Source organism: Rhinatrema bivittatum, chromosome 4 (genome assembly GCF_901001135.1).
Source record: "Rhinatrema bivittatum chromosome 4, aRhiBiv1.1, whole genome shotgun sequence".
NCBI lineage: Eukaryota > Metazoa > Chordata > Amphibia > Gymnophiona > Rhinatrematidae > Rhinatrema > Rhinatrema bivittatum.
The window spans coordinates 175,852,387-175,877,633 of NC_042618.1; the positions used below are offsets into that span (position 1 = coordinate 175,852,387).

Genomic DNA, 25,247 nt, shown 5'->3' on the forward strand with positions numbered 1-25,247 from the left:
GCAGGTGGCTTTGAAAACTCACACACTTCAGCTTCTTCTTTTTTTTTTTTTGCTTTTCCTGTGAAAGGTATTACAACCTACAAAGACTCAAACCCAAACCGGGGCAAATTAGAAACAAGATCTTGATTTTCTGTTTGAAAAACTAGCCTGTAATAGGACACTTTGTGAATGCTATTTTATTGATGGACTTTGCACCCAATTTCACAAAGAAAGTACCCATGGACAGCTGCACCTCTTTTCTGTGTGGGTAATTTTTCCATGGGAAATATAACTTAATAAATTTCGGCAGAAAAAGACCCAAGCCATGCATCCAGATGTTCAGCAATTTATTTTTGTATTATTATTTTTTATTTTAGCCTTAGGGTAATTGTTGTTCTGTGCAGGTTACCCTAGTCAATACAGATCACCCTTTTCTTCTTCACCATCCTTTAGCCACTAGGGATCCTTTGCGTTTATCCCATGCTCTTTTGGCTTCACTTACCATCCTTGTCCTCTTGGAGGCCAGTCCATGCATCCACCACCCTTTTCATTGTGGATGCATGGAATGCCCATAGAATTGAAAATTCCATCTCCGCGTTTTTCCTCTCCCCCGCTCCCGGGAACAGCTCCGTGCTGTGGAGTCTTGCGCCTGCTTGTAGGCACATTGAGGGAGGACCGTTCTCAGACTCACAGCTTGCAAGGAAGAATTGCCAAGTACTCACAGGGATGGCTCCCACAGCGTACGGCATCTCTACTACTTTTGACAGTAATGAATACTCCTGGTAGTGTTTAATCTTTAATGGAATTTATATTTATTGCAAACTATAATACACAATAAAAGTTAAAAGTTCCACTGAAACGAATGAAGGGATTAAAAAAAACAAACCCAAATAAAACCTAAAAAAACCCCCTAAACAATGCCCCCTCCCCCAAAAAACAACTAAGGATTAAGAATGCGATATAAAATGTCTGAAGGTTTGTTATGGAAATTTTTTTTAAGTTCTGCTTTTACAGGGAAATTAAAAAGTACCCTAGCTCAAGTGCTGTTGAGGTTTTGAGCTTCCAAATGGCTGCTGATAGTGATACAAATATATCACCCTTTTAAAATTAAAAAAAAAACAAAACAGCAAATATTTGTAAGTAGTTTTTGTTTTAAACCATTAGACTATAGTTGGACAGACAGAAGTGCCAGATATTTTCCTTTTTCTTTTGTGGAGTGGGAGGGTGGGAGCTGAAACATAGTGAGATCCTGCTTAAGGCTGGACAGTGCACATTCCTCATTCATGTCACACAAGTCTGCCCATGGACGCAGCTTACAGCATTAAAATAACAATAATTTAAAAATATTTAAAACACCGTAAATGATACAGTGACACATCACATGTGCTATGTTGGGTTTTTTTTTTAATTGCTTTGTACATGAGAAACAATATTTCCAGTTTATTTCAAACATACCAAAACAAAGAAAAGAAAAGACATCTGTACAAACCTAGGAAACAGATTCCAAAAGAACAGAAAAAGGAACATTGTTTTTCGTATTTTTTCATAGACGAAAAGATAAATAAAAGGATGACTACAGGTAAATCATAATTTAACAATATGTCTGATACAATTTCAAGGAAGAAGCCAGAAACCCAATAATATTGAAAGACATTTTATAGAGTTAGGGAAAGAAATTTTTTTGTTTTTTGTTTTTTTAATTTTAAAAATATTTTTTCTTACAAAATAAATAATTTAGGGGAAAAAAAAGTGTTGACTGTCTCAAAGGTATACTAAGTGTTTGCATTCCGGGACTCCACAAAGAAGCCTACAGGAGGGATTTCTGCATCTGTTCATCACATGTGGCCAGATATGCTGAAAGGGGGGTTTCTCCCTTTTTGTGACCATGGGAAAAAAATGCTTAGCACATCTGGCCCATGTGGGGCCTTGGCAGGAAATGAGAGAGGAAGGAGGATTCCAGCTGTGGAATTGTCCAGCCTGCCTCTGATTGCCATGGAGGAGGTAACAGACATCACTTCTGCCCTCAAGTCAAAGGCGTTACTGAAGAACTGGGCACTTGGGTAAAAAATAGAACATAGCAATTATCCACGGGACTCGATACAAGAATATTGAAGTGCTTTCATTAGCACTGGTTTTTAAGGCTCATGGTGTCGTAGAAAAAAATAGATTCTCTGTGGGTCACCAACTCGCCCAAGCCAACCCAAAAAGATTGATCCAGTCTCGACTTTGCTCCATTGCACACGGTTTTGCTCCACCGCACGAATGGAGATGTCATCCTGATTTCTCTTAAGACTGGCAGGTCTCCAATTCCATACATGCAACGGGGCAAAACCCTAGACTGCCATCAGCCTACCTCGGATTGACCTGCGTGAGCTGGCAACTTCGATCTCTGCTTCCACGCTACAAAAATAAAGCCTCATTTTACTCGCGTTAGGCAAACCACGCATCACTGATGCCCTGCCCGCTCCCTCCCCCCCCCCCCCCCCCCCAGCGAGATGCAAAACCGGCCCCTCTCCCTGCTTAGAGAAAATAAAAGTTTACAGCTGTATATTTGCTGCAGGCACTATTTTTGTAAAAAGGGCAGTTCCTGAAAGAAGCAGCAAGTTTCCTATGGGGGCATGGCAACGCTGTGGGCCACTCAGTGGCCTATCGGTTTTGGTATTACATGGATAGAAGAGATAAGGAAAAACAAGACATCTCTGTACAAAAATACCTTTGATTGCAAAAAAAAATGGTTGCTGCCTCTACTGCTTCATTACAGAGTAGTTTAGTTGCTGGAACAATAAGAGCCTTTTAGTTATAGAAAAAAAAAAATCTCTCTAAAAAATAAATGTATAAATCCCCACAAACATGGTAATGAATCATACACAGTACATACTAAAATCTTTAAAGTAGAAAATATTCCTCACAGAGGATTTTGTTTTCCTTCAATTACTGCTAAAAAAAAAATTTAATTACAAATTCAAACACAAGCAAAGACTGAAGTAGTTGGTTGCTATTTTTTTTTTCTCAAACTTTTTCACCTTGCTTGCCTTGAATGAAGATCATGTCCGGGTTGGAATGTGCTCTCTCTCCGTACCACATTGAGTTTTGCTGGTTCTCAGCTAGGTAGCCTTGGCCACTTGGAAAGAATGCTGTAGTGCAGAAGGCCACATGTTGCTCTGGAATGATCACTCGCTCAGTGTCTTGTAAGTTAAAGTCAGAAGGCTGTCCTTTTTACGGTCTGGTTAGCTGTGTGTAGACCGGCTGTTCCCAGTGCTGAGGGCTATGGGTCTGGGGAATAGAGGGGACCCCTGTAGTGTCTGCAATGGGGGTGTACATGGGTCGCTGGGTGGGGTTCATGTAGGTGAAAGTGGAGTAGAGGCCAGAGCTCTGGCTGGCAGCATGGCTATAGTAGGAGCTGGAGTTCTGGTGGTCAGTATAATCGTACTGGGAGCGAGTGATAGTTGGATAGGAGGAGCTGTAGTGCTGCAGGTTGAAAGAGCTGTAGTTGATTTGCTGAGGGGAGTGCTGCTGCTGCTCACTGTAATGGCTAGGGCTCAGCTGCTCCGTCTTAATGTGTGTCCTCTGTTGGGCCTGGCCCTGCTCACTGCCCAGTGTGGTCAGCGTGTGCTGCGGAGGCTGCGGCTGGCTCTGCTGCTGTGGCTGTTGCTTGGGCATCCACGCATGGCCGGTTCCCGTCTGCGGGGCCGACGTGCCACTGATTCCATAGCTGCCGGTGTACGTGATTTGGCCAGCTTGACCATGGGTGGCTGGAGCTCCAGGGTGACCATTGGGTGGGAGGTACTGGTCAAACTCATTGACGTCAAAGGTCTCAATGGTGGAGATAACATCACTGCTCAGCTCCCCAATGTCCACGTCTCGGAAATCAATGTGCGGTGGTTGCCTTCCTCCTTCCTGCAGAGGGCGCCCTTCTCTTTTCAGGTCTGGTTTTCCAGGCTGAACATCAGTTTTTGGGGTGGTGGGGGGAGTGGGTGGCCCTTGGGATTGTCCTGAAGGAACAAAACAAAATGGAAATAAAAAAAGAATGGTTTTAAAAAAAATAAAATAATAATAATCTTAGTAAATCGGGCTTTCAATTATTGTTTTCTCTTAAATTTAATTCATAGCATGGATTAACTTTTGCTGAGTTTGAAGTTGTCTTATTTAAGCTTATATGCCGTCCTCTATGCACACATATTATATTACCAGCTCCTTTAGCCACTGAAAGCTAAAGCAAAGCGCCGTGCTAGCAGAAGGTGTCATATAACGCTTGATAACTTCACAAATCATTAACCCGAGATTTCATTTCCCTTGGTTATTAAAACTGCAGAGGATTAAGGATTAAAAGAAGCTCAGCGCCCCCATCCCCACCCCTCTCCTAGATATTCCAAGGAATTCAAATCCAATGTGAATCTCGAGAAACTGTTATAAAAAAAAAAAAGGAGTCGTCACCACAGCCTGCTGAAGAGACTTGGCAAATAGGTCAAAAGCCACAGGTGCTTGGAAACTTTTCAAAATGTCTGTACTTACCAGAATGCTCCCCGGGAGAGTGGACCTCACTCATGCTGGAAGCAGACTGCGGGGAGTCTGCCTGCAGAGCTTTGAAAATGGCGTTTGGGGAAATGTGGGTTTGTTCAGAGCCTTCCTCCTGCTCGCCCTGGCCATTCTTCACCGACTTTCTCCGTCTGGGCTGGTATTTGTAATCGGGGTGGTCCTTCTTGTGCTGGACCCGCAGTCTCTCAGCCTCCTCCACAAAAGGGCGCTTCTCGCTCTCATTCAGCAACCTGAGCAAAAAAGCAGCAAACCTATCAGTCCACCCCCCTTCCATGCCTACAAGGGAAGCTTTTCAGCTTGAGGGAGGGGGAGAGTTTGGCTTAATCGCCCACTGAAATGCGCAGATGAGAGGGTAGCCTTTAGCTAAGAACAGACCAAGCGAGGGGCAGTGTTTGCTTATCAAATAAGTGGGGGGATTGAAGAAGCCTGGTTTCTGCTTTTACAGAGACAGTACAAAGCTGGCTGAAGAGCCTAATTGTAATGTCTGCAGAGGCACAGCACGAGTGTGGTTTATCTTTCTAAGCCATGCTGGTTTGGTAGCTCTTTCTCTGCAGAAGTGGAACTGGTAACCTCGCTAAAAGTCAAAAGTGCAGCTTCTATACACTGCTCATATGCCTTTTTTTTCCCGGCTCACTGACAAGAGGGCCTCCTGCCCTCAAAACACCCAGGGAAACTCTCTGTTGATCTCTGGGCCAGCCGTACTATTAGGATCTTTTCTCAGTGGGAAAAATCCTTGGCTACCCCTGGCCCTGAATAAGGCGCACAGACACAATGAACGGATAATAAAAAAAAAAAAAAAGAAAACGTTGAGATGAGAAACGTTTTGTGATCCCATTGTCCCGGCTGCCTCCAGAACATTTACTTCTACAAAGGGAGTGCTAGAAGGCGCCCTACCCTCCCTTTCCTTCTGCGGATTCCTTTCATTGCTCCCCCACCCAGCAGATACCCTCCAAATGAACCTTGCTTAGCTCTTCCTCTCTCCCCCACCGGGTAAGGGTTCCTACCTAGTGATTTACTGAAGCCAACCCCAAAACCAAAGAGTCAGGGCAACAATTGCTTTTTAACTAAAGAGATTGCAGACGCAGCAGCAGCAGCAGCAGCAGACGCTCTTTTGCAGCTCTCTTACACTGCTTGTTGTCCGTCCCTCTCAGCACCATGGCCACCAGTTTGCTCCCCCTCCCCTTGCCTGAAAGCCGTTCCCACTGAGATCTGCATGGGGGTCGGCACAGCCCACGTAGCTGGCTCTCATCCTTGCTCTCAGCTGCAAGAAAACGTGCAACTTATGGGAAAGAGGCTACCCTATTTCAGACTCCCTTCAAGTTGCGATTCCCCCCCCCCCCCCCCCCCTTGCAGATCTGGCAGGAGTCGTACAAAAAGATTCCCTGCAGCGCGCACTCCCTGCTTTAGTTTCAGCCGCAGCCCCCCCCCCCCCCCCTGTCATTCCGCCGAATTCAAGAGCAGCAGAAAATCCCCCAGCTCCCTCCTTCAGCTGCTACCCCTGCACCCCACAGGGAATCCGACTGCAGCTCAGCAGGCTGACTCCACACTGCAAGGCAGACTTGTGCCAAGCAGCTGTTAGAAACATCCCGCTACGGCTAACTGTACCGGCACGACGGTAATACAGAAAATGGCTAAAGGAAAAGGCAACGGCGAGAAAACCACTGCCCGATAATGCGAATAACAGCAGCGATGAGGGGGGGGGGGGGGGGGAGGCGGGCAGACTTACCTCCAGAGCTTGCCCAGGGTTTTGCTGAGCTCTGCGTTGTGCAGGTGCGGGTACTGGTCGGCCAGCTTCCTCCGGGCAGCCTGCGCCCAGACCATGAAGGCGTTCATGGGTCTCTTGACGTGGGGCTTGTTCTTGTTGGAGCCGTTGACCCGCACCGGCATGGGCACCAGCGTCCAGTCGTAGCCCTTCAGCACCTGGCTGACGGCCTCTCGGATGCAGACGGGGAACTTGTCGTCCTCGGCCTCCTTCTTCAGGCTGGGGTCGCCCTTCTGGAAGGTGTTCTCCTGCGGTCTGGTGTTCTCGGTATCCGAGCCGGAGCCGGAGGGGCAGGGGGAGCCCGCCGAGTCTTCGGACATGGCCGGGCTGGGGGCGCCGGGGATGCACTTCTCCTGCTCTTCGGTCATCTTCATGAAGGGGTCAAGGAGATTCATGCGAAAACTTCGGAAAGGGTAAACTAGGTGAGAAATCAAAGCAAAAAAAAAAAAAAATAAAATAAAATAAAGAGCAGTTGCAGCCGCGCGCTCGCACCTCGGAGAGTGCCTGAGCTCTGAGTTCAAAACGTGCCCGGGGAGGGAGGAGGCGGCATGCGGCAGAAGTTTGCAGGAAAGTTTGCGCTCCTGCGGGGGAGCTGCACTGGCCGAGCAGCGATTAAAGGCAGGAGGGGAAAAAAACAAACCAAAACCAACCAGGCTGTTGGGCAAGAAGCGAAAAGCATGAGGTTGGGACTCCTGGGGGCACAAGTCCTTGCTTTTCAAGTCAGCGCTGAAAGAGAAAGTGCAATGTTTGGTGTCTGGGGTTGGAGGTTTGTTGTTGTTGTTGTTTTGGGATTTTTTTTTCGCTCCTTTAGAAGAAAAGTCCTTTGCTCGGCTGAGCTCAATTCCGACTGCCCCTTCGCCTTCCCTGGTTGCGGCAATAAATACTGCCCCCCTTTGCCACTGCAGCTTAGAAACTTTACACCAATCAGGCCCGCACGGGGGCCGGCGCTGCGTTAATTGGTTGCTTCAGGCTCGAGGGCGGGGCCAGACCGAGCCCGGAAAGAGGGGACGCCGAGGAGAGCCCGGCGCGGCCGCGCGCGCTGCTTCTGTTTCTGGGTTTGGGTGATAATCTGGAAAGCAAATTATTCTTTTTGTTTGTCTAGACAGATTTTATTGTTTTCTGCGGGGCAGAGGAAATGAAGTCTGCTTTTCTGTATAACATGCAACACCGGTGACAAAAAAAAAAATAAAATAAAAAATAAAGCATTTAGCACAGACTCTGATAGGTTTAGTTCTTAGATTATAGCTGCAAAGCGCTGTGGATATTTCTCACTAAACAGATCGGTTTGGTCACTCATGACCAAGGATGGGTATGTGTCACATATACCCAGGAGAGTCAGACTTGGTTAAACGTACCATAGGACAGGGTTTTATTTATTTATTTATTTATTTTTTTAGTAGTTATGGTTTTGACTTGTGAGCACTGTGATATACTTGTGGATATATTAAATGAAAATATTTGGATCTCTGGAGGGAAGGATTTAACGTCATACTTGTTGAGTGTGGGCACTATACTTACGTATACATAATGCTTTATAATATTCACCCTTTAACAATTTACCAGATAATCGGTTGTTCCTTCAGCTTAATACATTAATCATTCTAAAATAGCCCTGTATACACGCCTGTTGAAAGTAGTTACAACCTCTCAAAGCTTTAAGGAATTTAAAAAAAAATGTAATTTCATTAATATCTATAGTTTAGGCATACGCTCTTTTCTATCAGGACTGTGTTTTGAAAATTATCAGATGACTCGTCCCAGCTATACCTGCCCACTGATATTTGAGGATGGAGTAAATACGTACACCATACAATTTATTTTATATTCTGAACACTTGCAAAAGAGAATCTCATAAAGTGTAGTGAAAATTTGTGAAGCTATATATAATTTCTATATAGTCTGCGATATAGCTATATGGTTCCATACGAATTAAAACCCTCATTTGCATTTGTATGGATTCTCTTAAAGTCAGTGTCTAGAGTAGATGTGTGAAATTATTTTTTTTTCTTTTTGTGATTATTAAACGTCTTCTTGGAATGTTTGGGATATTTATGTCTTTGCTAAGAGGTCAACCTTAGCAGAGTCCAGCTGAATTTCTCTCCCTACTCGGTCCTTTCTTGTGGATAGATTACATTGTGCTGGAAATTATTATAATACAAGAAAATTGTTCCAGAATAAAAAAAAATAAGCCAGATTTTGCAGACAGTTTTAAACTAATTGAAGTGCCAACTGCAGACATTGGTTACAAATAATCAATATTGGACATTCATAATGTAAAAATATATTTTTCTCAAATATTTGCAGCATGCAGTGCTAGCTTTTATTGCAATTAGTACAATTCAAATGATGCATGTAATGAGTCATCTCTTTTAAGTTTTTGTATGTGTCAGACAGTCCATTATTTTTGGAACAATAGTATACAGTTGAGCAATGTATAATGCCCATTGAGTTTTAAATGATTTCAGTTCCACGCAGATTTTCTGCAGCTTCCTGAACAACTGAATTTTTCTGTATTTAAAATCATTTTCGAGAAGGTCGCATTTTATACAATATTCCTGTTTCTTATTGGAACTTTTATAAACTTTAAAAAGTTTCTGCAGAGCTGGATTTTTTTTTTATTGGCTTGTGTAATTCACAAGTTCATCCAGAGGGGGCACCAAAGGCCCAGAAACTCCCGAGAAACTTCTCTAAATAAAAGAACTCGTCAGTTTAGAAAAAAGAAAAAAAAATCCCAGCTTTATCCCAGTTTGAGTCGATGCAGGTTTGAGTTGTGTTTCACAGGATTCAACTATAATAAATATTACTTAGCAACCTTTGTAGAAATCTCTCTCCAAGAATTAAGTATTCCAGCTACTGGTAACTTTTTTTTTTCATGCCGATCAAAAATAACATAACAACAAACAATATTTTATGGAATCTAATATTTCTCTCTGGAGGAAACCTAATTTTTATAAACAGACATTTAATATTCATCTTAGATTGTACTGTTTTTGCCTGGTCTGCATCTTCTTGTTTCCCTTTGGCTTTGCTGACTGCTGAAATCCTCATTTAAGGGCAGTGAAATTCCAGGATGACATCGAAGCACAAATGCTTCACGGAGCAAAACAATTGAACTGCACCATTAAATCTTCCTTTGTAACTCATCTCCAGTTCAACAATAGCCAGACAGCATTATATTAAATATATATGTATATATTAAAGAAACGGAATAATCAAAACTTTTCTTGGGCTAATACACTGCATGATAAAATTGGAAAAACCTAACTGTGGAACCTCATTTGGAGTGAGGTAAATACTTTCTAAATACGTTTCCTATTTTGTTTTTATTTCAGTGCTGAGCAGATCTAAACTGAATGTGGACACTGTTTTGGGACCAGACATAGTGCGTCAATTGGCTATTTCAAAAAGAAAAGGCGCAAAACTTACAATAATCTCAACTACTCTTAAGAAAAACAGTGAGGAAAAACAGCATCATATTTTTAGAGACGTATGAATAACGCACACCTCCCCATCTGCCCCCAACAAAATAAGGAAGGGGGGACAGTAAAGTGTGAATTATTTTCCAGCGGATGACTCAAGACGAAGAACACAGAAAATGTGCAGGAGTGACGGAGGGGTCTGATCGCTATCACCCTCTGCCTCCTGCGCAGGAATTTTTTTTTTTTAATGCTTCTGAAGTGGTGGCAGAAAGCGAAGAGATGAACAAACTTTGCTGGGCAGAAACGTCTGAAGTGCAGAAATCCCCCTGCTTTCAGATGCAGACCGGCGGGGTGAGGGGGGGGGGGGGTCGTTTGCTGAGAGGACAAGAGCGATTTAAGAAAACAAAACAGAAAAAATGTGAAAAAAACCCCTCTTGTAGCATAAACTATTTATTTTATGCTTTTCACTTTAAAAAGATCACTTGCATGTGTGTCAAATTCAAGTGTATACCGAGGTTAAAATATTTGCATCCTTTTAACTCGTGCAATTTGCACCAGCATTTTATGGGATGTACCGAAGGAGCTTGCTCAAATTCCTAAATACATCAAAATTTAGGGGAAAGTCTGGTCCTGAAATATATCATTTTGCTTTTGTAGCAAAATTGAGAGCAAATTTGTTTCCCCGTTGGAAAGAAATAGCTCCTTTACCCCCCTTAACGTGGCATCTGATTTTCTGTATTCAGAAAGCAAACAAACTCTGCCTTGGAAAATCTGGAAACGGTTATCTGGGGGGGGGCAGTTATAAAGGAAAGAAAATCAGATTTAGAAGTGTGTGTGTGTCGTTCGCAAAGCTGCGGGATCCCTTTGCCTTTCGGGTCCTTTGTTGGGGACGATTAAATGCTTTCAGCCTATCAATTACAAAGATATTGAGGGGGGAGCACCGAGTCTGTGAAAGCCGCGCTCCGTCCTTCTTTATGGATTTATAATACAATTTCAAATAAACAACCTGGCCAGTGGTTTCTGATCACGAGATTAGATAATGCCTAAGATCCGACCCTGCTGCTTTTGCATGGTTGCAGAAAGTGTTATACAACTTCGTCTGGTAAATTGTTCTTTGTAATAACAGAACTCGAAGCAACATTAGGGAATCCGATTTATCTGTTGCATGATGAATCTGCTCTACACTTTATACAACGGAAGAAAATATAATCTTTAACACTAGCTCAAACCTTTAGATAAAATGTCTCTCATAATATTTCTTTTCTGCAACAAAGCTAGATCTTAGAAGTAAAAAAAAAAAAAGATGTTAATTTAAAAACATTTTGAGAAAATAAACCCACAGACAAAACCTTGTAATAAAGCAAGTTTACATAGATTCCGTACTTTTTGTTGAATTAACATCCCCAACTACTGTCGTTTAATTACTTCGTCAATGCTGTGAACCAGGACGTAGTAAAAAAATAAACAAACAAATAAAAAAAAAACAACAAACCAACCAACAAAAGACAAACCAACTCGAAAATTAAATGATCAAAGTGGTATTAAACTTACAATGTAAGGAGGGATCATGCATCCATTCCTGCCAAAAAAAAAAACATGAGGATGGTTTAATCAGCTCACAGACATCCCCCTCCCCTCCTAAGGAAAAAAAAAAGCCAACTTTCTCGGCACTGTTTCTGCTTCAATAGGGACAATAACTTGCAATACAAAGCAAGGCAACAAGTTCAGAAGGAAGTCTTTTGGTCCACTTTATATCTGTGAAGTAATTTCAGCACCCAGTCTGCTACTACGGATTGGATTCCTTTCTCTGTTTCTTTTTCCTCTTATTTAGATTCATTTTGCACTAATGAGCTACAAAAATAGTTACATCTCTGTGGGTCATTCAGTAAGGTTGATATTTCAAAGGAAGGAAATAAATATCGGTACAGATAGAGAGATCGATAGATGCATCGGTGTTCTGAGGGGTGGAAATGGAAACTGCAAGGCAAACGGAGAGCAAAGCAGAAGCTGCTGGTGCCGTTTGCAAGACGCAACAGTTCACTAATTTGCAGGTAATTAAAAAAAAATAAATTTTCAGGGAACAGAAAGATCAGTTGCCGCTAATTTTTGTGCCACGCAAGCAGTGGGACAGATGCACAGGGCAGATTCCTGCCTGTATTAAGCATTTTGCCCATGGACCCAACCTGAGAAAAACGCTTTGGTGCATTATAGCGTTGCCCATCCCCACTGGGGCACAGCAGCCCCTCCGGAGCGGCTTACTCTCTCCGGTTCCTCTTAACATTTTCATCCTTGGCTCATCTTCCGTTTACATCGTTATGTCGGCATCTTTAACCCTTTAGCCTCAGAGTTTGGCGGGGGTGGGGGATGGGATTTAATAGTAATAATAAAACGAGTTTCTAGCAGATGAAATGCAGAACTTTATGACATAAGAGCTTTCTATTCTACTGCTTGGAGAATGAGTTTGTGATTTATTTTTCAGTTTCTTAGCAATGGCTTTTATTTGTTGGACAATTATTCCCAAAACCTGATCCGAAAAATAAAAATGTCAGAGACAGCACAGCTCTTTCTAATATTCTCCGTTCTGATCACATAAGCCTTACAGCACTAATTTATTTATACTTCGGTATAAGGCTGTTGCTTCTCCTCTCCCCTCTCCCATCCTCTCCAGCAAACTCTTGAAATGTCCTGCCCTGTCCTAATAGAAAGGGGAAAATCTTTTTTGTTCTTATGACATAGGAACGTGTCTGTCGAAGGTTTTGATTTCTAGATTAAGGAGTTGTTGCATGTTTTGCCCTACAGAATACAGACTTGGTGGATGCTTCTTTTTCCCCACACCTACCCACTAAATATGTGGAAATGATCAACTTTTCTTTGCATAAAAAGAAGAGATTTTAGATGTTGCTGACATTTTATTTTTCAAGGAAAACTTACTCTTTTTTTTTTCTTATAATAAAAATACTCCCTCTCTCCCGCCCTGTATCCTACTGTCTGAACCTCATAGAATTGGTTACAAGTTTTCTGTGGTGCAAATTTTTCCTTGTGCTTTGTGGCCCCTGCAGTCAGCTTGAGCTGAGAATTTGTGATATCTGCTTATGGATTGTTGAGGGGGAACACTTTTCATGATCAGAATGGTGAAAAAAAAAAAAAAAAGGGTTGGACTTTTCAAAAATAAAAGGCTAAAGTAAGTTAAAAACCAGGGACCTGGATGCCATTAATCACGTTTTCAGAAGACTGCTGTGTACAATCATTCTAGATCCAAACTGTTGCTGTCCCTTTAAATAATAACCCATCTCCCCTCTGCCCAGATAACTCTTGGGTTTTAATAAGATATCTTTTATTACAGCAGGCATTAATTAAAGGTGGCTCCAGGGCTGTATCAAGTATGCTTTGGTTCTGACTAGGATAAGTACTAAATCACAATTATTTCTGAATATTTGGCTACTTACCTCTGCACGTGATTATAAAATCGTTTTTAAGTTTGAGGAATAAAGCAAAAGAGAACTTCACTACTGTAGCCTGGTTCTCCCATTACAGAAGAGAATGTTACAGGGCTGTCAAACATGATTGTGTAAAACGGAAGTATGACATCATCAGTCATGTGACCGTCTTACATCGGGATGATGTGAAAGTTCAATCTTAGCAGATAAAATAAAATTCGTATAGCACCATTGGGTGTCCTGGATGTTTATTCTTGTAAAGATTTTAAAAAAAAAAAAACCTGCTTATTTTATATGACTTATTCATTTAGCATATCAGATTTCTACTATGTTTTTTTGATATGCCTGAAGCTTAACCTTTTAATGCTATTTTTCAGTTGAGAGTTTTAGTATATTTCTGATTCTGGAGTTTGGAAAACTAGTTTTTCGTCAGTGTTTTAACTAGCGTTGTCTATCTGGCAAGGCTAATCTCTAGCAATTCATACTCTAAAGCACTGACCAAAGCTTTGTGACAAGTCAAGGAAGGGGTGCTGGGTGTGAACTAAATAGGGGATCTACTCAAGATGACAGAGTACAATGGAGAAAGATGACAAACACTGTCTTGGATAAAGAATGATATCCTACAGGTGGTTACACTCTATGGCTGGCAGCTGCTGGGGGAAATATCCTTAGCAGCATTGACAGGGTGACTAGGTAGACTGGAGGGGTCAGTTGATCTATTTCTGTTGTTATTTACTCTCATTTAGTCTATAAAGCAAACCCTGGGCCTTTGCAATTTGTCCTTATTAAACAAAAGTTTGCAACAGTAGTTCTGGGTCATTGTAGCCATTAAATGCCAACCCTCCCTTGCCATTCTGAAGTCTGAAACTTCATGTGTATGTGTGTGTGTGTGTGTGTGTGGTGGGGACTATGCTAGCAGAAGAAGAGCAAGGGAGATTGACAGAAGAGAACTGTAGCACTCCCCCTCTAACAGTGCAAATATTACTATATCATTAGTAGAATTTGTAAGGCTTTTGACTCTGCCTATTTTAAATGGAGGGAGGGATAATCCAAGTTTCAAAGGAAAACTATAATTCGGTTTTCTCTAGACCAAACATGTCCTGGGGGGACCCCCAACCAATCAGATTTTCAGGATATCCACAATGAATATGCATGAGATAGATTTGCACACACTGCCTCCATAGCATGCAAATTTCTCTCACGCATACTCCTAGTGGATATCCTGAAAACCTGACTGGCTGGGGGTCCCTGAGGACAGGTTTGGGAACCACTGCTTCAGATCCCTTTTGGACTATACTTATCCATGGTCATTTTTCTCCACTGATTTTTTCTCCCATTTTTGTTCGTTATAATAAAATCCAAGGGAAAATGACACCCCCCCCCCTGAAAACAAAGGTCCCTGCTTATCCCCCCCATGTTATGAAGAGTAAAAAAAACTACAGCACAACTTCACCTCAATAAAATGGATAAGCCTGTCCCATGATGACATCATACTCTGGGTGGCCATGAGGTAAGGGTCATTTGCCCCCTCCCACTCCCTGGATTTTAATTGTTTTTGTAATTATTTCAATTATTTTGGTTTTGTACATCCTTTTTTTTTTTTTTTTTTGTTCTGCTCTTCCTGAAAAATTACCTGCGGGCAGTCCTGAATCGTATTGTGAATTACAAAACACTGCACTGACTCAAGCTATGATGTCCCGAACAAAGCCACAGCTCGTCACATCCTGAGGATTTGGGAGTACAGGTTTAGCCTTGGAGATGTGCCTGCTGTGTGCTTTCTGCTTGTGACATCACATGGCAGGTAGCTAACTGATAGGTGATGTCACAGGCAGGCGGAGCATGGCTTGAGCACCAGCAGCTATTTTCACTTCCGAAGCAGTGTAAAAAAAGGTGATTTTCTTTGCTTTTTAAAATTGATAAACTGGGCAAAATCTGGCGCTTTACAAACCAGCTTATGCGTCATGGACTTTAAAATGCAAAACAGAATCCCTTTCTGATTAAACTAAAACACCCTTGGCACATTGCCTGTCTCTTGCCCACCTGTCCTGGATGAAAATCATTGGTGGCAATGTGAGTTGTGCAACTTTCCCCTTTTCCCCCCAAGATTTCCTTACTCGTTCGCTTGTTAACAGGAGGAGGAGGAGATGGGCAGCCTTGCAGGGTCTCTAGCTCCTCCCCCTTCTTCTCTCCTTTAGGGCCCCAGCGTCACACTGAGCCAAGTGGTTCAAAGCGCGATGCTGGGGGGCCTGGCAGGGGAGGAGAAGGAGGTGCTTCAAGGCCGCCCATCTCCTCCTCCTGTTAACAAGTGTGTGAGTGAGGGGATTTGGAGGAGCGCAGAGGGAATGACGGTGATCATGTGGGGTGGGGGTTTTAATGGACTGACTTGATGATCATGATGACGGGGGCGGGGGGGGGGGGGGAGGAACTGAATCTTCCAGAGATTGGGATGGAGGGAGGGACACAGTGAATCGGGGATAGGAGGAAAAGAGGGAGGGACAGAGTAAACTGGGGATGGGGGAAGGGAGGGAGGGACAGAGTGAACTGGGGATGGGGGAAGGGAGGGAGGGATAGGGACAAGGAAGGGAGTGAGGGCAGTGAACTGGGGATGCATGAAGAGGGAGGGACAGAGTAAACTGAGGAGGGAGTGAACCGATTGGGGACTGAGGGGTGAAGGGAGTGAAGGGAGTGAGAGTGAACTGGGCATGAGGCAGGGAAGAAAGGGAGGGGCAAACTGGGGTTTAGGAGGGGTTTGTGGAGTGGGGAAAGGTCTGAACCAGGATTTGTGAGAGGGAGGGAACCAGGATGAGTGAGGGGATTGGGTATGGAGATCGAGGGATCCTCCCTGAATGCAGTCTTCTAGCCTTCTCTTCCACTCCCATCCCTAATACTCCCTTGCTTCCCATCTTGCTATCTTTCCATCCCTGATCCTTCCTCCTCCATCCCACTCATGACCCCCCCATTCCAGTTCTCTTCTTTTGACTCTTCCACCCTCTCCACCCTCTCCTTATGTCCCCCTCCATTCTTTATCTTTTTACTCCTCCTACCCAAGATTCTTTCTTCATTTTTCTCCTCTTCAATCTCCCCTCTTCCAATTCCCAGATCCCTTGCCCTCCTTCCTTCCCAGCCCCAATCATTGAAATCCCCTTTTCCTCTAATAAACAACCGAATAAATTAACTGGGCACAGAAAAGTAAAAAAAAAAAAAAAAATGGAATCGCAAATATATGCAAAATTACATAAATTTGCCACAGAATTTGCCAATTTTTGCTGCAGAATCTTGAACATTTCTGCTGCAGGAAACTGGGGGCTCTGCCTATGAGATAGCAGCATGTCTAAAGACCGTGCAAGACTCAGGTGTCCATGCTGGTCCTAGAGGAAGTTGGATTCTTTGAAGGCCTTGGTAACTGCTATTGGACCAATGTCAGAATTATCCAGAGAAGAGGATGTACATGAGCAGACCTGAAGAAGGGACAATGCAGTTGCCCAAGCTCATGCATAACATTCTCTGGATCATTCTAATGCTGGCCCAGTGAAAGGTGTCAGGCTCACCAGGAGCCAAGAATCTAGAATGTCTATAAAATGTTATTTTAACAATTTAGATGAGGTGATATTGTGTATCTTGCAAACTTCAAAGTTCCACATTCTATTTTTTTTTTTTGTCACATAGAAATTGTGTGAAATGATTCCAGTTGAATGGTGATGCCTACAGGCCTATTGGCTCTGAGGTTCTGAGGAGCAGGAGGAAGACTTCTGAATGGATTTCTATACCGAAGACCAGAGTCTGAAGAGATCACTCATGTGATGGTTAAATATTGGTTAAAAAATGTGCTAACTGCTTAGAAAGAGCAGCAGATGAAAAGATGAGCTCTTCCTTCAAGAATCAGAGAGCAAGCAGATTAGAGAATAAGAACATCCAACTATTTAGCAGGTTTCAGAAGGATGCATTTTCCACAGACTGAAAGCCTTGAGGACAAGAGATCATCATATGAAGCGGAAGGGAGGGAAACTCAAAAGGAATACGAGAAATGACTTTTAAACTGAAAGGGGAGTGGATACCTGGAACAGACTTCCAGTGCAGGTTTACAGGCAGGAGCTCAGGCTCCAACAACTGAATGCTCCTCTTACTCAATCTACCTTGGCTGGTGTGGACCTGAGTGAATCAGGGCCCAGCCATGCTGACCCTGATCAAAAGAACCCTCTTCTCCTCCTCTGAGGGCAGCATGCTGATGTGTGCGAAGGGCAGCTGGCGAGAATCTCCAGGAAGGAGATTTCTTGAGAAAAATCTGAAATATATTACAATACAAGAAACCTAGGAGTAAAGCTAAAGAGAAAGGCACAATAGGATTTTAAGCTGGATAATCTACTTGGTTCCAACCTTCATGTTCTAACATTAAACCTTTTGACCTTTATGGTGTCAAAACACCTTTCTCCCTGCACTTGGGAGAAAGAATTCTCCAGCACTGCTTCCGTACATAAAAGGCCCTATGTGCACTGAGTATTTTCCCCATAGGCACAATATAGGAGAAGACAGCTTGCAATAGTGTAACCCTCTGATAGGGCACATAAAACAAAAGGGGTCTGATGCTGCATTTTTGTGGTCCTGGTACCAGCCTCTGTGGGTTCAAAAAATAAAATAATGGTTTGGGAGATGGTGGACTAGACTGGCTAAGAGGCTAAGGACACTATTTTCTCCTCCTAGATAGGGAAAAATATATATATATAAAAAAACCAACCCTCCATTTCCCCTTTGTGACTAACTGCAACCGTCAATCCCCAAGTTTTCAATCTTCTCTTCCTTAAGTTTGCAGATTCATCTCTTAGACCTACAACCCTGGGTTTAAGCAAATAGAATTTCACTTGGTGAATTATATTTCAGAATTATATCTTGTATTCTTCTGGAGGTACCGGCAGTCAATTCACAATAAAAATCATCAAAAAAAATTGAGTCACAGGATTCACAGCAAAGGTAAGCAGCCGCACAAAAAATAAATACACTTCACACTTCCTCTAGCATTTAGGTCTGCATTTCCCACACATTAAAAAAGGTGGAAAGAAGGCAAAATGATTACCAGCATGGTTAAAAGGGGAGGTGAAAGAAGCTATTTTAGCCAAAAGATCTTCATTCAAAAATTGGAAGAAGGATCCAACAGAAGAAAATAGGATAATGCATAAGCGTTGGCAAGTTAAATGTAAGACATTGATAAAACAGGCTAAGAGAGAATTTGAAAAGAAGTTGGCCATAGAGGCAAAAACTCACAGTAAAAACTTTCTTAAATATATCCGAAGCAGAAAGCCTGTGAGGGATTCGGTTGGACCATTAGATGATCGAGGGGTTAAAGGGGCACTTAGAGAAGATAAGGCCATCACGGAAAAATTAAATGATTTCTTTGCTTCAGTGTTTATTGAAGAGGATGTTGGGGAGGTACCCGTACTGGAGAAGGTTTTCATCGGTAATGATTCAGATAGACTGAAACAAATCACGGTGAACCTAGAAGATGTGGTAGGCCTGATTGACAAACTGAAGAGTAGTAAATCACCTGGACCGGATGGTATACACACTAGAGATCTGAAAGAAGTAAAAAATGAAATTTCAGACCTATTAGTAAAAATTTGTAACCTATCATTAAAACCATCCATTGTACCTGAAGTATGGAGGATAGCTAATGTAACCCCAATATTTAAAAAGGGCTCCAGGGGTGATCCGGGAAACTACAGACTGGTTAGCCTGACTTCAGTGCCAGGAAAAATATTGGAAAGTGTTCTAAACATCAAAATCACAGAACATATAGAAATACATGGTTTAATGGAACAAAGTCAGCATGGCTTTACCCAAGGCAAGTCTTGCCTCACAAATCGGCTTCACTTTTTTGAAGGTATTAATAAACATGTAGATAAAGGTGAACTGGTAGATGTAGTGTACTTGGATTTTCAGAAGGCGTTTGACAAAGTTCCTCATGAGAGCTTCTAGGAAAAGTAAAAAGTCATGGGATAGGTGGCAATGTCCTTTCGTGGATTACAGATTAAGTTTCATTCTTTTAAAGCTCAACAAAAGGGTAAAGTTCAATGATAAAGGTATTCTAGTAGCCTAAACTGTTACATTGTGAAATGGAAATGAATCATTACACTTACCAATTATTAATATTATTTACAAACTATGTTACCGACCCTCAAATGGCACCTATGTAACTTAAGATACGTTAACTTCTTTTTATGTGCCTTAATGTAAACCGTTGTGACGGTTCCCACCAAACGACGGTATAGAAAAATGTTAAAATAAATAAATAAAATAAAATAAAAGACAGGAAACAGAGAGTAGGATTAAATGGACAATTTTCTCAGTGGAAGGGAGTGGGCAGTGGAGTGCTTCAGGGATCTGTATTGGGACCCTTACTTTTCAATATATTTATAAATGATCTGAAAAGAAATACGACAAGTGAGGTAATCAAATTTGCAGATGATACAAAATTGTTCAGAGTAGTTAAATCACAAGCAGATTGTGATAAATTGCAGGAAGACCTTGTGAGACTGGAAAATTGGGCATCGAAATGGTAGATGAAATTTAATGTGGATAAGTGCAAGGTGATGCATATAGGGAAAAATAATCCATGCTATAGTTACACAATGTTAGGTTCCATATTAGGTGCTACCACCCAAGAAAGAGATCTAGGCATCATAGTGGATAACACATTGAAATCGTCGGCTCAGTGTGCTGCAGCAGTCAAAAAAGCAAACAGAATGTTGGGAATTATTAGGAAGGGAATGGTGAATAAAACGTAAAATGTCATAATGCCTCTGTAACGCTCCATGGTGAGACCACACCTTGAATACTGTGTACAATTCTGGTCGCCGCATCTCAAAAAAGATATAACTGCGATAGAGAAGGTACAGAGAAGGGCGACCAAAATATAAGGGGAATGGAACAGCTCCCCTATGAGGAAAGACTAAAGAGTTTAGGACTTTTCAGCTTGGAGAAGAGACGGCTGAGGGAGGATATTAGGGATGTGCAGAGCAAAATTTTATGTTCATATTTTTTATGTCCGAAAGGGGGTCCCACTTGCGGCCAATATGGACATAAAAAAAATCCAATGAGTTGGGTATATGTACATATGTGCAAAAAAAAAATTTAAACCCCCTCACCCTCCTTAATCCCCCCCCCCAGACTTACCACAACTCCCTGGTGATCGAGCGAGGAGTGAGGACGTCATTTCTGCAATCCTTGGCGAGAAGCATGTGACGTCGGTGGCACGTCGAGTGACGCGGCATCACGTGATTCCCGGCTCGTTCGCGCCGGACGGCTCGTTCGGCCCAAAAAGAACTTTTGGCCAGCTTGGGGGGGCCTCCTGACCCCCCCAAGCTGGCCAAAGTTCTTTTTGGGCCGAACGAGCCGTCCGGCGCGAACTTGCCGGGAATCACGTGACGCCGCGTCTGAGTGATGCGGCGCCACGTGATTCCTGGCTTGTTCGCGCCGGACGGCTCGTTCGGCCCAAAAAGAACTTTTGGCCAGCTTGGGGGGGCCTCCTGAGCCCCCCAAGCTGGCCAAAAGTTCTTTTTGGGCCGAACGAGCCGTCCGGCGCGAACGAGCCGGGAATCACGTGACGCCGGCGTCACTCGACGTGCCGCCGACGTCACATGCTTCTCGCCAAGGATTGCAGAAATGGCGTCCTCACTCCTCGCTCCATCACCAGGGAGTTGTGGTAAGTCGGGGGGGGGGGGGGGATTAAGGAGGGTGAGGGGGTTTATATTTTTATTTTGGCTCAACAATCGCGATTTCCCACATATCGAACATATCTATGTTCGATATGTGGGAAATCCGATCGTTTATGTCGAATCAATTTTTTAAGTAAAAAAAAATATGAGTTGCGTTTTACTAATGCGGTCAATCCGAATGCACACCCCTAGAGGATATGATAGAGGTGTTTAAAATCATGAGAGGTCTAGAAAGGGTAGATGTGAATCGGCTATTTACTTTTTCAGATAATAGAAAGACTAGGGGGCACTCCATGAAGTTAGCATGTGCCACATTTAAAACTAATCGGAGAAAGTTCTTTTTTACTCAACGCACAATTAAACTCTGGAATTTGTTGCCAGAGGATGTGGTTAGTGCAGTTAGTGTAGCTGTGTTTAAAAAAGGATTGGATAATTTCTTGGAGAAGAAGTCCATTACCTGCTATTAATTAAGTCGACTTAGAAAATAGCCACTGCTATTACTAGCAACAGTAGCATGGAATAGACTTAGTTTTCGGGTACTTGCCAGGTTCTTATGGCCTGGATTGGCCACTGTTGGAAACAGGATGCTGGGCTTGATGGACCCTTGGTCTGGCCCAGTATGGCATGTTCTTATGTTCTTATGTGCCATGGCACATTAGTGTGCAGTGGTTGAAGTACAGGTGTGCTGCAAACCTTTCTTTCAGTTGATAGCCAGAGCCCCATAAGCAGAATTCAGGTGCCATGGCAGTCTTCATTTTGTCTTCCCTCCTACCATGCTTGGCCTGCAGTATTTCCTTCAGCCAGCAGGGGTGATAGAGCTGGTTCTCCTCTGCAATTGAAACTGTAGGGTGGGCCATATAATCTCATAAATCCTGTTGGCCCATGCAGTTCCATTGCAAGGGAAACTGGCAGAGGAGGAAGAAGTAGCATCAGGTAAGTGCTGCTGGTAGGCATCTGTTGGTTCCAGGACTTGGGGGAGAGGGGGAAGAAGGGAAAACTGAATATGTCAGGGGCTGTTGGGAGAAAGGAAAGGTGATGATGATGCTTGAGAGGTGGGGAGAAAGGAGAAGATGTTTATGATGATGGTGGGGGGGGGGAGGAGAAAAATGGATGATGTCAAGGGGGTTTAAAGAGAAGGAAGGGAGGGGATGATGATGCCAGAGGGTGGGTGGAGGGAGGAAAGGGAAGGTGATGATGCCATGGGTTGAATTGAATGAGAAGGCGATGATGACAGGGAATGAGAAGATCATAACGATGCCAGGGGAAAGGAAGAGAGTAGGAGTGATTATGCTACGGAGAGAGAAGAGAAGAGAAGGTGCTGATGCCAGGGGAGAGAGAAGACAAGGTGATGATGATTCTGGAGAGGAGATGGGGAGAGAGAAGAGAAGGTGCTGATGCCAGGGGAGAGAGAAGAGAAGGTGATGAAGATGCCGGTGGGCCGAGGGGGAAGGGCTGAGAAGGTGATGATGCTACCTGGGGGAGAGCACTAGGGACAGAGGAAAGGGACGGTGATAATTGTAGAGGGGTGGAGGAAGATGTAAGAGAGGGGAAGGAATGGTGATGATGTTTAAGGGAAGGTTAGAGAAGGTGATGATGTGGAGGAGGGGGCCATGGGGAGAGAGAAGGGAAGGAGATATAATGCCAAGGGGGGGGGGGGGGAGAGGGAACAGTAGAGAGATTGATCATGCCAGTGGGTGGCGGACAGGGAAGGCAAGCTATGATGAAGTGAGCCATGCCACAAAAAATGTTGAGATCCACTGATTTAGATACTAATCTCTTTCTTCAAATAATCCTGTCACTTTAATCATTCTTCATACAAAAGCTCATTAGTACTCACATCCTATCACAGAATTCTTTTTAGCAGGCACTAAAAATAAGGCCACAAGATCTGCTAAACTGCAGCTGTGTTCCCTAGCTCCCCAGGTGCCTCTTGGCAATGTCTAGGGGAATACCATTAGCACCCTAGCTTCCATGGTGGCAGGAGTCCTACTGTACTGGAAAACCCAGTAGGCCCACAAGGACTCACTGTTGAATCATCAGACTCTTCTAAAAAATCCCTGCTGAATCTCAAGGTAGAATCACAGGCTCCCACTCAAAGGGACCGATGCAATAAAGTGCACCCAGCCTAGCACTCAGGTTAACCCGCAGTTGGACATAAGAACATAAGAAATTGCCATGCTGGGTCAGACCAAGGGTCCATCAAGCCCAGCATCCTGTTTCCAACAGAGGCCAAACCAGGCCACAAGAACCTGGCAAGTACCCAAACACCAAGAACATCCCATGCTACTGATGCAATTAATAGCAGTGGCTATTCCCTAAGTCAACTTGATTAATAGCAGTTAAATCACAAGCGGATTGTGATACTTTACAGGAGGACCTTGCAAGACTGGAAGATTGGGCATCCAAATGGCAGATGAAATTTAATTTGGACAAGTGCAAGGTGTTGCTTATAGGGAAAAATAACCCTTGCTGTAGTTACACGATGTTAGGTTCCATATTAGGAGCTACCATCCAGGAAAAAGATCTAGGCATCATAGTGATGGATAATACTTTGAAATTGTCGGCTCAGTGTGCTGCAGCAGTCAAAAAAGCAAACAGAATGTTAGGAATTATTAGGAAGGGAATGGTTAAAATGGAAAATGTCATAATGCCTCTGTATTGCTCCATGTTGAGACCGCACCTTGAATACTGTGTACAATTCTGGTCGACGCATCTCAAAAAAGATATAGTTGCGATGGAGAAGGTACAGAGAAGGGCAACCAAAATGATAAAGGGGATGGAACAGCTCCCCTATGAGAAAAGGCTAAAGAGTTTAGGGATGTTCAGCTTGGAGAAGAGATGGGTGAGGGGGGATATGATAGAGGTCTTTAAGATCATGAGAGGTCTTGAACGAGTAGATGTGAATTGGTTATTTACACTTTCGGATAATAGAAAGACTAGGGGGCACTCCATGAAGTTAGCAAGTAGCACATTTAAGACTAATCGGAGAAAATTAAGCTCTGGAATTTGTTGCCAGAGGATGTGGTTAGTGCAGTTAGTGTAGCTGGGTTCAAAAAAGGTTTGGATAAGTTCTTGGAGGAGAAGTCCATTAACTGAATAATTTTGTATCATCTGCAAATTTGATAATCTCACTCGTCGTATTCCTTTCCAGTCGAAGTACAGATTCCTGAGGCACTCCACTGTTTACCCTTTTCCTCTGAGAAAATTGACCATTTAATCCTACTCTCTGTTTCCTGTCTTTTAACCAGTTTGTAATCCATGAAAGGACATCGCCTCCTATCCCATGACTTTTTAGTTTTCTTAGAAGCCTCTCATGTGGGACTTTGTCAAATGCCTTCTGAAAATCCAGATATTCTACATCTACCTTTCACCTTTATCCACATGTTTATTAACCCCTTCAAAAAAATGAAGCAGATTTGTTAGGCAAGACTTCTCTTGGGTAAATCCATGTTGACTGTGTTCCTTTAAACCTTGTCTATCTATATCATCTGTGATTTTGATCTTTAGAATAGTTTCTACTATTTTTCCCAGCACTGAAGTCAGGCTTACTGGTCTATAGTTTCCCGGATCGCCCCTGGATCCCTTTTTAAATATTAGGGTTACATTGGCCACCCTCCAGGCTTCAGGTGGACACGCTAGAGTAACACCCAGTGCAATAAGGGGATTAGCACATCTAAAATGCGCACCCAAACAAACACTTAGCCAATGGCGCTCATCACAGGTAAATTCCATTAGCTACTACCCTGCCATGCAGAAAATCGCCAATCGCCCAACAGACTCTTATCAACCTGGCTAATTTAATGTCAGCTCTGGGGCTGGTGTTAAGTCGTACGGTGAGTCAAGGGCAAATGAAAAACCAAAAAATATTGCTCTCTGTCTGTTCCTTTTAATTAGTATCCTTACGAATTAGTATCCTTACGTTACTAAGATCTACTGCTTGCGGTGATTAAAATTTAAGGTAAAATGTAAGGGCTCGATTAAAAAAAAATATTTCTGGTGGCACAATATTCATGCACAATCTACATGCTCCAGGCTGCTGTCACCACGTGTTTATTGTGCATGTAAATTATTTGCGGCAGGATAAAATGGATGCTCGTATGGTGCGCCCGTTTTCCTTACGGGCGCACAGCCACGTCTCCTGGGCGCCTGATGCATTTGAGCGTTAGGGACGTACAGATTTCCCTAGCATGTTCTTTTTAACGCGGCAGGTCATTTCAATATAGCATTGGGTGCCCAGGAGAGGTGGATGTGTGCGTGTGATATTGCATCGGCCCCATAGTTATACTGACACAGGGCACACTCCCCACTAGAGGTCCTCCACTTTCTTCAAGAGATAGCGAGGAGCCATGTCATATTACGCAGTAAGAGCACAATCACAAAATAACCAAAGTAGAGGTTAAGTGACAAT

The 25,247-nt window shown here is 43.1% G+C and overlaps 1 protein-coding gene across 1 annotated transcript; it reads right to left on the minus strand.

Moving 5' to 3' along the window:
- Nucleotides 1-1,361: 1,361 nt before the first annotated feature.
- SOX9 (SRY-box transcription factor 9) lies at nt 1,362-7,151 on the minus strand. Its single transcript, XM_029599269.1, has 4 exons — nt 6,928-7,151; nt 6,242-6,695; nt 4,492-4,745; nt 1,362-3,971 (listed from the first exon to the last, which is right to left on the minus strand). Exons 2-4 carry the CDS (start codon nt 6,670-6,672, stop codon nt 3,196-3,198), a joined length of 1,461 nt encoding a protein of 486 aa, XP_029455129.1. The 5' UTR covers nt 6,673-6,695; nt 6,928-7,151; the 3' UTR covers nt 1,362-3,195.
- Nucleotides 7,152-25,247: the final 18,096 nt, after the last annotated feature.

Excerpts from the sequence above, each read along its gene's own strand:
- SOX9 (XM_029599269.1), bottom strand. The coding sequence starts at position 6,672 with ATGAATCTCCTTGACCCCTTCATGAAGATGACCGAAGAGCAGGAGAAG. Across the intron at positions 4,746-6,241 it reads ACCCTGGGCAAGCTCTGGAG|GTTGCTGAATGAGAGCGAGA; the intron begins GTAAGTCTGCCC and ends TTTTTTGCTCAG. Across the intron at positions 3,972-4,491 it reads CTCTCCCGGGGAGCATTCTG|GACAATCCCAAGGGCCACCC; the intron begins GTAAGTACAGAC and ends TTGTTCCTTCAG.